Source organism: Notolepis coatsorum (genome assembly GCF_963971535.1).
Source record: "Notolepis coatsorum genome assembly, chromosome: 2".
Classification (NCBI taxonomy): domain Eukaryota; kingdom Metazoa; phylum Chordata; class Actinopteri; order Aulopiformes; family Paralepididae; genus Notolepis; species Notolepis coatsorum.
This window is the reverse complement of record NC_140166.1, coordinates 72434598-72451737: the sequence shown is the minus strand read 5'-3', so window position 1 is coordinate 72451737 and position 17140 is coordinate 72434598. Positions and strand designations below refer to the sequence as shown.

At 40.0% G+C, this 17140-nt stretch overlaps 1 protein-coding gene across 1 annotated transcript in view; it reads left to right on the top strand.

The window, feature by feature from the left end:
• The window catches only part of znf710b (zinc finger protein 710b), a 77540-nt gene that overhangs the window by 26426 nt on the left and 33974 nt on the right, over positions 1-17140 (top strand). Inside the window, exon 2 of the mRNA XM_084308220.1 lies at positions 226-300. Within this exon, the coding sequence (XP_084164346.1) occupies positions 295-300 (6 nt within the window). The 5' untranslated portion in view covers positions 226-294. The remainder of the gene's footprint in view (positions 1-225; positions 301-17140) is intronic.

Genomic DNA, 17140 nt, shown 5'->3' with positions numbered 1-17140 from the left:
TGGTCTTTGCAGAATGCACGTGTTAGAGCCAATCAAAGGCAGAGATTTTTATTTTAATTTTTTTTAACGCACATGGGGGGGGGGGGGGGGAAGACACACACACATACACACAGACAGACAGACCTGCTGGGAGCTGTAAAGGCTTTTCACTGAGTTGTTGTTAGTTGCAACAACATTGACCTCGTTAGCTGCTGGTGCTGAGCCTCTGATGTTCTCTCCTCCCAGTTGCTGGAGTGACAGGTGTCTGTGTCCACTGGCGGGACTCTGAGTTGACATTGGTCCTCATTCTCGAACATGTTCGTAAGTACCTTTGTAAATATCCTTGTAAAAAGTTTGTACTAACAAATTTACTAAAATCCTCCTCCGGATTCCTGAACAAGTTAAACGGTCTCCGTAAGTGGCCAAAATCATCGCAGCTGGGTTCCCATGAATAAAAAACGTCACTCATTCTTAGACAGGAAGCACGTTCTCGTACACCTGAATTTGCATACAGACACGCCCCGCCAAGTCCAAGTGAAGGAGGCGTGTGCAAAACACCCATTCAACAGATTGCGACTGATCTCAAAATGAGATTAGATTAAAATGTATTGTCATTATACAGCACAAGTACAATAAAAATAAACTGGGTATAAAATATATAAATACTTCTGAGTAATTGTGCGTTTTTTTTGGGCCAGGATGGCCGCAAGCGCTTCCATCACCACCGCTGTCCACTCCTGGCTGTTAGCGACCCTCTCCTGGCTGTTAGCGACCCTCTTCTGCCTGTCCAGCATCGCCTGGACCAACATGGTCTAATCAAATTGGCTAATTTGAATCTAATCAAATGTTCTGCCCGCCGTCCACCAGCGCTTATCTGGTACATCCGTGCGATTGGGTTTAGTTCTTATTTATTTATTTTCTGACATGGTTCGTTGAGTCATGACTATATATGTAAAACGTGATTGTTAATGATACAAATATTGTCGTATTTATTATCATTATAATTATTTAATTATTACGGATGTCTGTAGAATCTAAGTGACACAATCCCCAAGGACTTCTCCCAAAGACAGCTTTTGAAAACACAGCGCACACCGGTCTGTCCGACTTACGACTTATTACAATATACAAAGCCGTTCGAGAATGCCGAATAAGTTCGTAAATCGAGTTACGAAGGAATTCCTTGGTAACTTTCACGTATGTCTGTTCGAGAATGAGGACCATTGCTTTTTGTTGTTTGGCTTTGGGACCATTAACAGGTTCAGCGCCAGAGGTCGTTATGGGCGTATGGCCGTTGTGTGCCAGCGCTCTGTTCAATGGGGATAAATGCCGGTGTTTGCAGTGCTAAAACTATATTAAATATTATAGCTATGGATCTAATAACATAGTCGATTGTCAGTGAGTTTCTTCCAGTCAACATGCAAAAAACAGATACTTTTTTCATCCATACATTTCCGTTTTATACCGTGGTAAATATATGAGTATAGTTTTAGAGTGATTCTGTGTAATCCAGGGAAACGACGCCAAACAGCGTTTACTGCATTTCATTATAAATCCTGCCATTTCTCGCCTGGATCAATAATCAATCTGAAATCAACGCTAGATTATCGGTATTATGTTTCATCATGCATGCAAGAAAGGGTGGGGGCGGGAGGTCGTTTTTCTATGCTTTGATCGTCACCAACGGGACACGGCCCACACACACCGCAGACACACGCTCCGATTGCGGGGAAAAAATTATCGGATCAACGCAAGATTGACTGCAAAAAGAATAATCCAATTATCTGATCGCCATTCCAAATACTGATCGCGATCGTGTGTCCAGCGTAATCCAGCACTGAACATGAACGGGGGGCGGGGACCCTCGTCGATGCCATCCCTATAAGCGATTGTCTTGCCGGAGTATTTAGACCTCGCCCGCACGCCGCAGCTCGGCCCAGACAACAAGCCACATCGTTTCAAATGGAGTGCAATATCGGCCGCAAGGCGTTAGGTGGCGGTATTGGATGTTTGCGATCTCAGACCCATTCCCAATGATAACATCAGGCTGGATGGATGAATTATGAAGGGAAATATCAAATAAAAGAAATAACGATGAAAACCCGAATTCTCTGGTTTGGCGCCCAACGTTCGGCGAGATAACCCGAAATATGTCAGGTCTGGCGTCCATTGTGTTAAGAATCAGATATAATTTTTTTAGACATTCTTTGAGAAACAAGTAGTAGTACCTATTACTGGTGAACCTCACGTGTGATCCTTCACGCCCAATCCACTGCATTTGTGTTGGGTCAGATACATCAAAATATCATTAAAAAAGGGGTGGATTTCAACCACAGTAAAATGCTAACCAAAATAAATCTAGTTTTTAGATTTGTTTAGTAAACCTTTGGCATTGCAGTTACAACTCCTGCCAACAGGTGGTGGTGCTGCAGCCCCCTCAGCACCCCCTCTTACCGCATCTCTGGCTAACATCAAAGTCACTGATCCTCCACAATGGAGTGATGGCTAGGGGTGTCACGGTTCTGATTCTAAATAAAAAATCGATCGAAATGAGCGCTCAGTTTAGAACCTCTCTCCACCCCACCAGCACCTACTTGCATGTGTCTTGCAAAAAAGAAGACACAGTGTAGCTGCTAGTTAATGAGCTTATCAGTAGCCTGCATTACTTTTTATATAAACAATATTACTGTATATAAACAACGAATACGTAGAACCATTGAGACCGCTGCGAATGAAAGCCCACTGACGAGATTGCATCAAGTCCATCATTAATATCCCATATTTTGTATTGATCGTGTGTGTGTCCGGGTCAGATCCAGTGCAAAGGAAGCCTTTCCAAACACAACTAGCTTTATCAAGAAAAATAAACTCCCCATTCGGTTAGTGAGGCTCTTCACCCTCTTCTCGTCATCAAAACAATCACTCATACCATTTGGCTGGAAACAATGGCTAAACAGGAAGCGACAGGGTTTATGGGAAATGTGGTCTTATCATGAGGATTAGGCTACCATTTGTTTCAGTTATTTACGTTTAGTCATTATCCAAAGCGACTTACAAGTTCTGTACAACAAGTCACCAGGAAGGGTACAACTCTGGCAGTGAGTGAGGGTGAGTGACATTGTTCGTCAAACAGTGTCGAACTTGAGTGCTACACTCTTTGAGTGCATGGTAGAATAGACATATTAGCATAGTAGTTTAGTAATATAGTCACAGTAGATTACTTTCAAATTGCATAATAGTAGAAGACAGTATGAAGGTTACTTTCGTTTTAGGTTTTTAATTTCAGATATTGATTTAAAGAAGTGTGTTTTTAGTCGAAAATTGGGCAGGTTTCGTCTAGGGATGCACCGAATATTCGCCCACCGAAAATGTTCTGACGAAAATGGTTAAAAAGGCATCTTCGGCTTTGGGCCGAAAGGGTTTTAGCACCGAAAATATATCACAGAATGTCAAAGAACAGGGTTACGTAACGTTCGTAACCTAAAGTGTTGTTGTGATGACGTAATCAAAACGCGGCTACAGACATAGCATGTGCAACGTGTAACATGAGCAGCTTGGCAGCTCTTCCTGCGTTCTGCAGCCTGTGATAACTAACTCCTCTTGGGAGTCGCGCTGTTTCTATGTAAACTCTGTGAGCAACGCATCCAATAAATGCGTCTTTAACATGTTTTATTTCTATTACCATTTTCGGCATTCGGTTTTCGGCCAACTGTTTCCTATTTTCGGTATCGGTTTCGGCCAAGAATTTCCCATTCGGTGCATCCCTAGTCGGCTGTCCTGACTGGTGGAAAGTTAATTTCACCATTGTGGAGCGGGAGAACCGAGAATAGCCAGGAGCTCGAATAGGTTTATATTGCTTATATCCCAATTTGAAGAACAATCAGTTACAATTAAAAACAAACAAAAAAGCTGAAATAATTACCAGAAAACGGAATAATTTCAGGTAATTAACATTACATATCTCTTGTTGTGGAATTAACACAACATTATGCATACTTTTGACAATAAATAAAATCAGAATTTTTTCTTACTTGCTTGCCTGGGTAAATAAAGGTTATAAAAATGTTTAAAAAAATAATATTTAAACCGATATTTTCCGATATCACATTTTAATGCCAATATCGGACATCCCTATTAGGGCTGACATTCGAATTTTTTTTTGGCAATCGAAGCTTCGGGGCCGAGCTTCGATTTTAATTCGAAGCTTCGAGTTAAATTTTTTTTATTTAAGACGAGGCCTATAAGATCTAGCCTATTAAAGACAAGACCTATAGGATATATCCTATTTAAGATAAAAACCTAACATATAGCCTATTTAAGATAATACCTATATATATATATTTTTTTTTTATATCTTATGTTGTGGGACTTGTACAGCACTTTGGTAAACTTTGTTGTTTTTAAATGTGCTCTATAAATAAAGTGGATTGGATTAATGAATTAAGTAGCCCCTTTCGTGACTGTGACGCAGCCAACATGGCTGTGTGATTTAATTCAAGGTGGATCGCTGTTGTCGTTTGAACAACTTCAGATTTCATGGGAACTACCAATCCCCCAAATCAAGAATGTTTAAGATGAATGAAGTAAGATTTTGATTATTTGAAATATGGCCTGTGTAGACTAAACTATGCACAGAATTATGTCAGTCTACAAGGTCCGGCAATGTAGACCTTGTAGACTCCACTACAGACCAATTATCAGTGAATGTTCATGCATTTTTAAGAAGGGCTACTTCCACAAAAAAACAAAGAACTCACCAAAACATCTCAGTAGCACCTTATCTAAATGTTCTATTTCATATATGGAGATTCATATTTATTTATGTATTGCATGCATTTCTACATTTTATTTCCTATTTTGTTTATTCATCCCAGTATCTTTCTTTCTTATGTGTGGAATTCTACAAGGCATTTACATTCACATTTACATTTAGCTGACGCTTTTATCCAAAGCGACTTACAAGTTCTGTACGACAGGTCATCAGGAAGGATACAACTCTATCAGCTGAGTAACAATATTCATCAAAGTGTTGCGTGTTACAGTGTAGGTTAGTTTATTAGGACAAGTGCATGACAGTAAGGTTAGTTAGGGTTAGATTGTTTTAATACATTTTTTTTTAATTTTATTTCAGATAATGGTTGAAGAAGTGCGTCTTTAGTCGACGGCGAAAGATTGGACGTGATTCGGCTGTCCTAACTGGGGTGGGTAGTTCATTCCACCATTGTGGGGCAAGGACTGAGAATAGGCGTGTAGGTGGTGTATTATGTGTTTGAGGATGATAGCCTTCAAACAGGCAATAGTGATGATATAATTTGGGCAGTGCTGAGCTGGGTTACTTTCCTCCAGTGTATTTGTCCCCCGGCCCCACCCAATGGCCCCATGCACACACACACACACACACACACACACACACACACGCACGCACGCACGCACGCACACACACACACACACACACACACACACCGAAGTAAAAAAAAAAAATTGAAAAAAAAATCGATATATATATATTTTTTTAACTTCGATTTTTTTTTAATGTTCGAAGCTTGTGCCATCGAACGAAGCTTCGAAGCTTCGAAGTATTTAAGACAGCCCTAATATATATATATATATTAGGGATGCACCGATATGAAAATTTGTGGTAATTCCATGTACGAATAAATAAATGATGATGATGATGACGAGTTTACTCGTTTTTATGATCGTTATTTCCTTTATTCGCTATTGGCATTCATAATTCATCCAGGAAGGCTCCGGGAGTCTGATATTGAAACGCCTCAATACCACCGCCTGGTGGATTTTGGGCCAGTTGCACTCCACTCTAAACCGGATGTGGCGCTCTGTGCATCGGGAAAAAGCCCCAGCAGAGCGATCTTGTTACGTGGATCCAGACAAACACCTCGAGTTCATTGGATCGCTTTCGATACGCAAGAATCAATATGCTTTCGGTGTTTATTGCGTTGTACAAACGGAAAATGGATCTAGCAGATTGAAATCAAATAATTGGAATTTTTTTTCTCCAGACTCATTGGCCACAGGTAAGAGGAATCTAACGTTAATTCCAGCTCGATTGTGCATTTATTTCATTGCAATCCATCCGATCAACGTATGATGTCGTACTAAAGAAAGCCGTTACTGACAATCAAGGAATCATAAACGACCCCCCCCCCCCCCTTTCCTTCACGCATGATGGAGCATAATGTATAGCGATCATATGCATTTGATTTTTTTTTATATAGCGTGTATAGGAACGAAACGCCAATCGATTATGTATAATATGCGTCGGGGCCTATAACTCGCGTTCTAGGAATTACTGCTCTACAGTCTAAAAACATACTTATATTCACGACGGTACTAACACGACAATGTATGAATGGAAAAATATAACGTTCCCACACCCGGAACGATAGATACCCGATGTTGAATGGGCCATAGTAATGTCGATACAGCTATAATATTTAAAAAGTTATAGCCCTGCAAAGAAGGTGAGCGACTCCATAGGGTTACAGCACTGGCAGAGAGTGGTATAAGATGGGCAAACTGCGTGGCAGACAATGTGTTAAGACAGGACTTATAGGATATAGCCTATTTAAGACGAGGCCTATAAGATCTAGCCTATTAAAGACAAGACCTATAGGATATATCCTATTTAAGATAAAAACCTAACATATAGCCTATTTAAGATAATACCTATAAGACATAGCTTATTTAAGATGATACCTATAGGATATAGCCTATTTAAGATAGGACCTATAGTCTATAGCCTATTTAAGACAAGACCTATAGCAGGGTTGGCCAACCCGTGGCTTGCGAGCCGCATGTGGCTCTTTGCCCGTCATGTGTGGCTCTTCCATCCATAATTATTTTTTTATGTCACTCATTCCATAAGGACGTAGAATAAACATTTACAGATTTGCATGTTCTTGGTATCTGAATCTAGAGGGGGAACACTGTACAACTGTACAAGCAAAACTGTACATTGGAATATTGACAAAACCATACTTGGTCATTTACTGTACATTGGAGGGGGTTGGGTTAGGACATTTACATGGGCCAGTTTCGAATTGCAGTCTCCCGTAGGTGTTCTTTGAGAGTGTTTTTGAAAGTGGGTAGTGATTCACATTCCTTTACAGCTTTGGGTAGGGCGTTCCACATTGATGTGGCATAATTGCTAAACGTGTTTAGTCCCTTGTTTGAGCCGAATCTGAGTTTAACATGATTTGTGGAGCTCCCTCTGGTGTTGTGATCGTGGTATTCACTGAACTTTGGGAAGTATTTTGACATGTACATGGGTACCTTGGTCGTGTAGTGTATCTTGTAGACCAGGCCCATTGCAAGTTGCTGTACTCTGTCGTCTACTCTAAGCCATCCTAGGTTGTCAAAGTGGGCAGGGGTGAGGTGGGTTCTAGGAGTAAGGTCAAGCAGTAGTCTGACCAGTTTGTTTTGAGATGTTTCTAATTTTGTTTTTAGCGCCTTTGAGGTGCTTTGGTACCATGAGGTGCAAGCATAGTCGTAGTACCCTTGTATGAGTGCTCCTGCCAGAGTCTTCAGGGTGTTCTTGTTTACCAGAGAGGAGATCCGGTACAAGAATCGAGTTCGTTGGTTGACTTTTTTTATTACATTGGATGCCATTTTGTCACAGGAAAGATTAGCCTCTAGGATGGAGCCCAGGTAGGTAATTTCATCTTTCCTTGTGACAATATTGTCACCCACTGTAACTGAGAAGCCATTGGTCTTGCTGAGTTTAACACAACATTGTATGAATGAAAAAGTATAACGTTCCCACATCCTGAACGATAGATAATCGATGTTGAATGGGCCATAGTAATGTCAATAGCAATAAAATTAAAAAAGCTATAGCCCTGCAAAGAAGGTAAACATCTCCATAGGCTTACAGCGCTGGCAGAGAGGGGCATTAGATGGGCATAACCCCCGGCAGGCAATGTGTTAAGAGGTTAGGCCCAAATTAAAAAGACATTAGCAACTTCAGGGGCCAGAGGGTGAGACCTATAAACACATGAAGGGTGCCGTGACTGAAAAAAAGGTTGAGAAACGCTGGTATATGGTGTGGCTCTTTGTGGTACCACAGTAATTTTTGTGGCTCTCTGACTGGTTGGCCACCCCTGACCTATAGGATATATCCTATTTAAGATAAAAACCTAACATATGCACGATATATCGGCCGCCGATATAATATCGGCCGATATGGTAATTTCTTTACACATCGGTATCGGTCCGATATCAAGATAGGGCCGATATTAAAAAAAATATATATATATTTTTTTATTTGTATATATATATTAATTTCTTAATTATTATTATTTTTTACATGGTTTGGTCTTAAATAGTTTCAAAATATCAGTCATTTCTGAAAATAAGTTACAAAAGTAAAAAAAATAAATTAAAGCGTTTTGGAAAATAGCTCTTTATTTGATTATCATAAAAAAGAGTTTTCCATACAGAGATATCGACATCTGTAAATATCGGTATCGGCCAGAACACCAATATTAATATCGGTTATCGGCCACAATTTTCACATCGTTGCATCACTACATATAGCCTATTTAACAGATAAGACATATAAGACATAGCTTATTTAAGATAAGACCTATAGGATATAGCCTATTTATGGGACCTATAATATATAGCCTACTTAAGATGAGACCTATAGGATATAGCCTATTTAAGATGGGATAAGATAAGATATTCCTTCATTGATCCCCTTGGGGAAATTCAGGAATTAAGATAAGACCTATAAGATATAGCCTATTTATAATAAGATCTATAAGACATTTATGATCAGTCTTGAAAGCCTGTTTGAAGTGTTTTAGTAGACTGTTCCATTCTCTAATACAATCATAACTTAATCACATCAAGATTTCACTGTCTTAGTGCCTCCAGACATTAAACCATAAACAAAACCTCATTGCATCAAAGAACTCCCGCTTGTCAAAGATAGTCAGTGTCAGGGAACGCCGTTATTCAAGTTCAACACCAGGAGGTGTCTGGCCATAATTCCCACTCTTATCTCCATTGATAATGTATGGGCCCAACCGATTAATCAAACCAATTAGTCAGTCGATCTCTATTTGAAGAAACGCGTAAATGGGCCGATTTTGATATAAGAGCAGCTTTTGACAAGACAAGACTAAAATAGTTTGGATTACTTAATGGAGAACACCACCCAAATCAAGAACTCCATGTTATTTCCATGGTCTGGGACAGTTCAGTCGGTATTTGTGAACATGAGTGACTCTCTCCATAAAGCCAGAAACCAGAGAAGTAAGACTGAAACCTGTGACGTTATCAGGTATAAAAACTTGAGCTGCTCCATTGACAATGAATGGGGGGCTGATTTTGTGGACCCACATAATTTATACCCAAAGCTTTATTATATAGTGTTGTGTTCTCACTCAGAAGATTTACCCATATGATATACTCATCTCTACCATCTCTCCCAATTATGTCTATGGAGCAGCTTCATGTCATCACACGCTTTAGTTTTATCCCTCACTATTCTCACTATTTATTCACTAATATTTTTTGGATTGTTTTAGACCATAGGAATAACATGTATGCATTTTTTTTTAATTGGCGTAGTTCCCCTTTAAGTGGGTGTTGCATTAAATGTAAAGATTTTCTTCAGTTGATTGTGCAGCATTTTGGAGTCTCTGAATCACTAACACGCACACGGCACTGGAGCCCGTTCAAGGTTCAGCTCTCTCCCCACAGACACCTGTGGCCTTATTTGGCGGGTGTTTTCTTCTCTAGAAGGCCTACGTTGACCCTGCAAAAGCGGATTAGATAGCCTATATGCCAACAACCCTATAACTTAGCCTGCAATCAGTTTGTTTAGTGTGGTTTTAAAATCCCTTGGCATCTGTCTGTTTATTATAGACCTGAATTTGAAAATGAGGAAACGTGTCACATCACCTGATGTTTCCACTTCCTCTGCTTTTCCATTGGTTGAAGAGTTGAGTCAGAGCTGAGACCTCTCCCCACTGGATATTGTTTGTGTGTGTGTGTGTGTGTGTGTGTGTGTGTGTGTGTGAGACAACATGAAAGTACCTTAAAGAGCAGGTTCACGTTTTTTGATCACAGGCCCTATTTGAACATGAGTACAGGCCATCATTTCACTGATCGCTTCAGTATTGAGACGCGCTGTGCTGCATCCTCTCACCAGGCTCCAATCCAATGGGGTGTTTTAACCTTCAAAAACCACGATACATCATGTCATTTTCCAAAACAGGAAGCTCACAATATAATCAGATGTGTCTTCGTAATATGTTCTACTGAGGAAAGGGTTGAAAACTGTACGTCATATCAAAAGTAGTGCTGTCAATCGATTAAAATATTGAACTTGATTAATCGCATGATTGTCCATAGTTAGCTCGCGATTAATAGCAAATTAATCGCATTTATTTTTCATTTTTTTATTTTCTACCTTAAACAGATCTTTTTCAAGTTCAAAGTTTTAATACTCTTATCAACATGCGAGTCAACAAATGCTTGCTTTATGCAGCCATTTAACACAAAAGGATGACCCTCATGCATTGCAAAATTCAAAACAGAGTGATGCACAAAATAACTTAAAAGAAAATAATAATTTAAAACAATGAATAAAGTGTGCATGAAATAATAGGGAAAAGAAAACGTTAGGAACTTGTTACATTCACCCACACAAGGGCTGATTAATCACCCCCCCCCCCTCTCACACACACACTCTCCCAGCTCTCTTTCTCTCTTACCCCTTCCTCATCTCTCTATATCTCACACACACACACACACACACACACACACACACACACACACACACACACACACACACACACACACACACACACACACACACACTTCAGAAACAAACATAGTATCAATGAGAGCATCAATAATACACCTGAGTGAAGTCTAGTAAAAAAGAAAAAAAAAGTGAAATGAAAGAAAACAAAAAAAAAACTAAAATAAATCTTAAAAGTTAATCCTGAGTTAAAAAAAATAGTGCCGTTAATAGAATCGGGCGATAACGCATTAATACCGCGTTAACTTTGACAGCCTTAATCAAAAGTTCTGAGTTTCATAGGCCAGTTACGCATGTAACTGGGCAACTTATAGCACAAGTCCTATGAAGCTCATAATGATGTACAGTTTGCAACAGTTTCCTCAGTAAAACATATGAAGACACATCTGATTATACTGTGAGCTTCCTTGGTCTTATCGTCACATTACTTAATGAGGCCATAAAATGTTTGTAAGCGCTTACACCCAAATTAGGTCCTAGCATTGCTAGAAGATTTGAACTAGAGATGGGGCATTTCAAGCAAAAGTACTATTCGATATTCATTTCACTGATCGCTTCAGTATTGAGACGCGCTGTGCTGCATCCTCTCACCAGGCTCCAATCCAATGGGGTGTTTTAACCTTCAAAAACCACGATACATCATGTCATTTTCCAAAACAGGAAGCTCACAATATAATCAGATGTGTCTTCGTAATATGTTCTACTGAGGAAAGGGTTGAAAACTGTACGTCATATCAAAAGTAGTGCTGTCAATCGATTAAAATATTGAACTTGATTAATCGCATGATTGTCCATAGTTAGCTCGCGATTAATAGCAAATTAATCGCATTTATTTTTCATTTTTTTATTTTCTACCTTAAACAGATCTTTTTCAAGTTCAAAGTTTTAATACTCTTATCAACATGCGAGTCAACAAATGCTTGCTTTATGCAGCCATTTAACACAAAAGGATGACCCTCATGCATTGCAAATTTGCATCAAATTCAAAACAGAGTGATGCACAAAATAACTTAAAAGAAAATAATAATTTAAAACAATGAATAAAGTGTGCATGAAATAATAGGGAAAAGAAAACATTAGGAACTTGTTACATTCACCCACACAAGGGCTGATTAATCACACCCCCCCCCCCTCTCTCACACACACACTCTCCCAGCTCTCTTTCTCTCTTACCCCTTCCTCATCTCTCTCTATATCTCACACAGACACACACACACACACACACACACACACACACACACACACACACACACACACACACACACACACACACACACACACTTCAGAAACAAACATAGTATCAATGAGAGCATCAATAATACACCTGAGTGAAGTCTAGTAAAAAAGAAAAAAAAAGTTAAATGAAAGAAAACTAAAAAAAAACTAAAATAAATCTTAAAAGTTAATCCTGAGTTAAAAAAAATAGTGCCGTTAATAGAATCGGGCGATAACGCATTAATACCGCGTTAACTTTGACAGCCTTAATCAAAAGTTCTGAGTTTCATAGGCCAGTTACGCATGTAACTGGGCAACTTATAGCACAAGTCCTATGAAGCTCATAATGATGTACAGTTTGCAACAGTTTCCTCAGTAAAACATATGAAGACACATCTGATTATACTGTGAGCTTCCTTGGTCTTATCGTCACATTACTTAATGAGGCCATAAAATGTTTGTAAGCGCTTACACCCAAATTAGGTCCTAGCCAGCGTTTCCGTTAGCCGGTAATTACCGGTATTTGACTGGCAAAATCTGTTGAAGTCCGACATATTTAATCTCTCCGGTCATAATGTCCGGTGAAAATAATTCCCTCTAAACACAATTAGATTATTTGAATTGTATTAAAATAGGCTAAAATTATATAGCCTATGCGATGAACGAAACAATCTCACCAAGCAGCCGGTCTAATAATGACATCCTGCTGTCAGCGCGAGCTGGCTGCTGATATATTTACGTGAAGCATGGCTTGGCAGGGTGCAGTACTCCAATTCAGCCATTGGCAATTCAGCTGTTGGGTGGGGGCGCTGCTGACACCACTGCTCTGCTCTGCCTGCTCCAAGTGCTCCATGCTTCACGTAAATATATCAGCAGCCAGCTCGCGCTGACACAGCGGTGCCAAATTTCTCAGTTCTTCGCTTGATATAATTAATACAAATGTCCAATATAACGGAATTAGTTAGCTCATAAAAATGTGATTATAACAGACTGCTGTTTATTAAGGTCGGGCAGACTGCCCACCGACACCTCAAGTCGGCAGCAGCAGCACGAAGTCTCGAGGGACTTATTTTATTTGGAATATATTAATGACTGATACGCAAAAGTAGCCTAGTTTTAAGTTAAAATATTATAAATGCCTTGATGATGTCATTCTTTATATAGGTCTATCAATTGTTTTTAAGCTCAATAAACTCTGACCGGAATTTATCCCATTTGTCCGGTAGATTGAAATCTACCGGACACTCAGACCTGCAAAAAAAAATTCTAACGGAAACCCTGGTCCTAGCATTGCTAGAAGATATGAACTAGAGATGGGCACAGGGAACAAAATTAACTTTTTGACTTACCAGCCATTTGGCTGGTAGATTTTAAAAACTACCAGCCAGGCAGATTTTTTACCAGCCAAAAATTTAAAATAGCTTTTTAGTATATCGCCATGTGTTATTATTACTATATAATACTCTCATATGCTATTTTCAATTAATATCATAAACAACATAAGGAATATTAGCATAATTTTTTGTGGACTGAAGGAATGAGTCAGCGTTAATAGTTTTAAATGCAAATAATGTATTGAAACATAGAAGTGGGGTCGGGGACACACACACTGTTTCAACTCACCACCCCCGCATCATATTGTAGTCTAGTCTGTCTTCAAACTTCCACTCCTCTCGAAACCTTTTTATATTTGAATATCAACATTATCTGTGCATCCTCAGTAATCCTCAGTTTACTACAATATACTCCTCTCCTGAGTCCTGACTAGTGACTTCATCGTCTTTCCAAACGCACGCACACACACAGAGAAAGGGAGAGTGCCCCCCCCCCCCCCCATTTCCCTTTCCCCAGTCCACACTGTCTGCTGTTCTCTATGGCTCTGCCGCTGATCAGGATTAGCTTGTTAGCTTACGCTAACATAACGTTCATTTCGGGCGATGTGGGCATAAAGGAATGGCGACGATGCAATGCATGTTAGATGCATTTGACCCGTTGTGAGAAGAAGAAAAAACCACAGACTTATTTCGGCTCGCAAAATAGGCGCACTGCTGTGTAGCTCTGCTCTCAGGGAACAAACTTAACTTTTTGACTTACCAGTCATTTGGCTGGTAGATTTAAAAAACTACCAGCCAGGCAGATTTTTTACCAGCCATTGGCGGTTGGCTGGTACTTATTTTGTTCCCTGGATGGGCATTTCAAGCAAAAGTACTATTCGATATTCACTGGGAACTATTCGGCCAGGGGAGGAAATTAGGCCACTTTACTCGCCAAATGCGAGTATTTTTTACGTTTGGCGAGTGATTCATGAAGAGCACTCGCCAGTCTGGCAAGTACTAGTAATTACAAAACAAAACAAAAAAATCATTCTGCAATCTTCTGATTCGCTCACTGGCACAAGCCGAAATCTGACTCCCCCCTTGATTCTTCCCATTGGCGCCTCATAATAATCCGACCATAACCAATGAACATCATCGTTGTACAGATGCGCTCTAAGCTCCTCCAATGAACACTCGTTTTCTAGAAGATGTCGCGCATCTAGGGGAAGTGGACAGACCACTGCGCGCAGACCTACAAACTCCTGTCACCGGCTTGACAACGTAGACAAACTTAGACAAAAACACATTGTGGATGAAAATAATTGCATGTAGAGTCGTCACTTTCGGATATCAGTGCGGTCTGACATGGGGGCGAACAACAGCACACGACGTTCTCCTTCGAGTCGGATGAGAATGACAAGTGGACGTGAGGCTAACCAGCATTAGCCGGCTAGCTACCTAGCATCAAGCTACCATAACGCGCATTCAACATAGTGGACTATACTGAGCGGCTTTGCTTAAATGCAGCCGAGTGACATTTTATTATTACCGGGTTTCCCCCCATATCACCACTCGCCCATATCCATATGCCCTTCACAACGGTGATGTTGTCATACTTGGCATTCAGAATACACCTGCTGAACCCCTAGCGTTGTCAACTTGTCATGAGATTCGGTTCCAATGTATTGTCATCATACAGCACAAGTACAGTACAACCAGAATACGTTTGGTATCCAACCAGAGTGCAAATGTAACAAGTCAAGTTGTTTTATTTAGCTATTACATTACAGTGAAATGCTTGGTTCTTTCACTGCCCAACTCAGCCCAACCTAGTCCAGCCCAGCCCAGCATCTTTCACTGCCTAGTTCAGCCCAACCCAGTCCAGAATAGTTCCCTCTTTCATGTTAACATGTGATATCCTAATATTTTGAAGAGTAGAGACAGTGTGATTAATACATGTTGTATGCTAATATTGTGAAGAGTAGAGACTTATTAATGTTTTATGCTAATAAATATTTTAAAGAGTAGAGACACGGTGTGATTTTTACTATGATTGAAAATCAATTTAGACGAAGACATACAAAGAAGTAATTATCACAATTAGCGATTTTTTTTGGCTGGTAAAAAATCAGTTTGTCTGGTAAAAAAAATCAGATACTCGCCAGTTGGCTGGTAAGCCAAAAAGTTAGTTTCCTCCCCTGTATTCGGCCATCACCCGCTCTTACTTTTTGACGTACCGCGAAACATTATTAGTGAGTCAGTCATTTCTGAAAATAAGTTACAAAAGTAAAAAAAAATATATGCTTTTTGGAAAATAGCTCTTTATTTGATTATCATAAAAAAGTGTTTTCTATCTATACAGAGATATCGACATCGGTAAATATCGGTATCGGCCAGAACAGCAATATTAATATCGGTTATCGGTATCGGTCACCATTTTCACATCGGTGCATCACAAATTTGTATGGTTAGAAACTGATCGGATATGCATGTATGTGCATTTGTGGTTCAGCAAACCTTATGTGACATAATATTTACGATGTCACCAGCTTCTTCCTTTGTTGTTTAATGGCGGCTCTTAGGTCCGGGACACATCGCCTACCTGAGCAGCGCTTGTGCCTCTTGCTTTTCACTTTGACACCTATGTCAAGAGGTTAGAGCAGCCACACAGCCTACGTTAACACTATGGTCGCCAAAAACGCCGTACCACGTCATTCCCCGCCATGCTCATTCTGCCAAAGACGCCGTACCACGTCTTTGATATCAATATTTCAAAAATCTGTGATCGAAATCATATTTCTCCCCCGGAGACTTGAGATCTACTGTTGATCCCCTCTCAACTCTCCAACGGTTCAAGAGCGCCATCTGGTGGCCGATCGGCGGATCGCCCAGAGCGGAAACAGGAAATGGAAGCTGGTGCTCATTTCAATTCGGTCCGATCACTCGGTAATAGTCCCAGGACTCGAGCTAGACACAACGGATAGCAATCCGTTACCAATAACTCGATAAACAACATGATTTGGACGTATATACTATTATACAACCTGGAAATGGATCGCATATTTCTACATCCCATAATAGGAATATTTCTGTTCCACGCTCATCGCCCAACGCTATGAGGAAGCTACGGTAAGATTCAGCGTTATTTTTTAACGTGTTCGATACTAACTGCTCTAATGATCATATCACCCACACTAGATGAATCATCTAGCGTTGGCCACGGAATTATAAACGACCCCCCCCCCCATCCGGTCAACATCAGATGATCAGTAGTAACTTCTAGAAGCACGTCCATTTGAAATTTTTTATCTCGCGCAGATTCCTATCAAACTGTATTTGATCATCAATATAATGCATTTGGGGCTATAAATCACGTTCTGGAGAAAGCTGCAGAAAACGATAAAAACATACTTATACGTTTAGACCGTATTTTAGTATGAATATGTGAATGAAAAAGTATAACGTTGCTACACCCTGAACAATAGATACTTGACGTTGAATGGGCCGTAGTAATGTCAATTTAGCAATACAATTTAAAAAGTTATAGCCCTGCAAAGAAGGTAAACATCCTCATAGACAAATAGAGCTGGCGGAGGATGGTATATTACGAATATAAGCCTGGCGACCAAAGTGTTAACATGTTAGAGCAGCCACACAGCCCATGTTAACATGTTAGGGCAGCCACACAGCCCATGTTAACATGTTAGAGCAGCCACACATCCCATGTTAACATGTTAGAGCAGCCACACAGCCCATGTTAACATGTTAGAGCAGCCACACATCCCATGTTAACAGGTTAGAGCAGCCACACAGCCCATCTTAACATGTTAGAGCA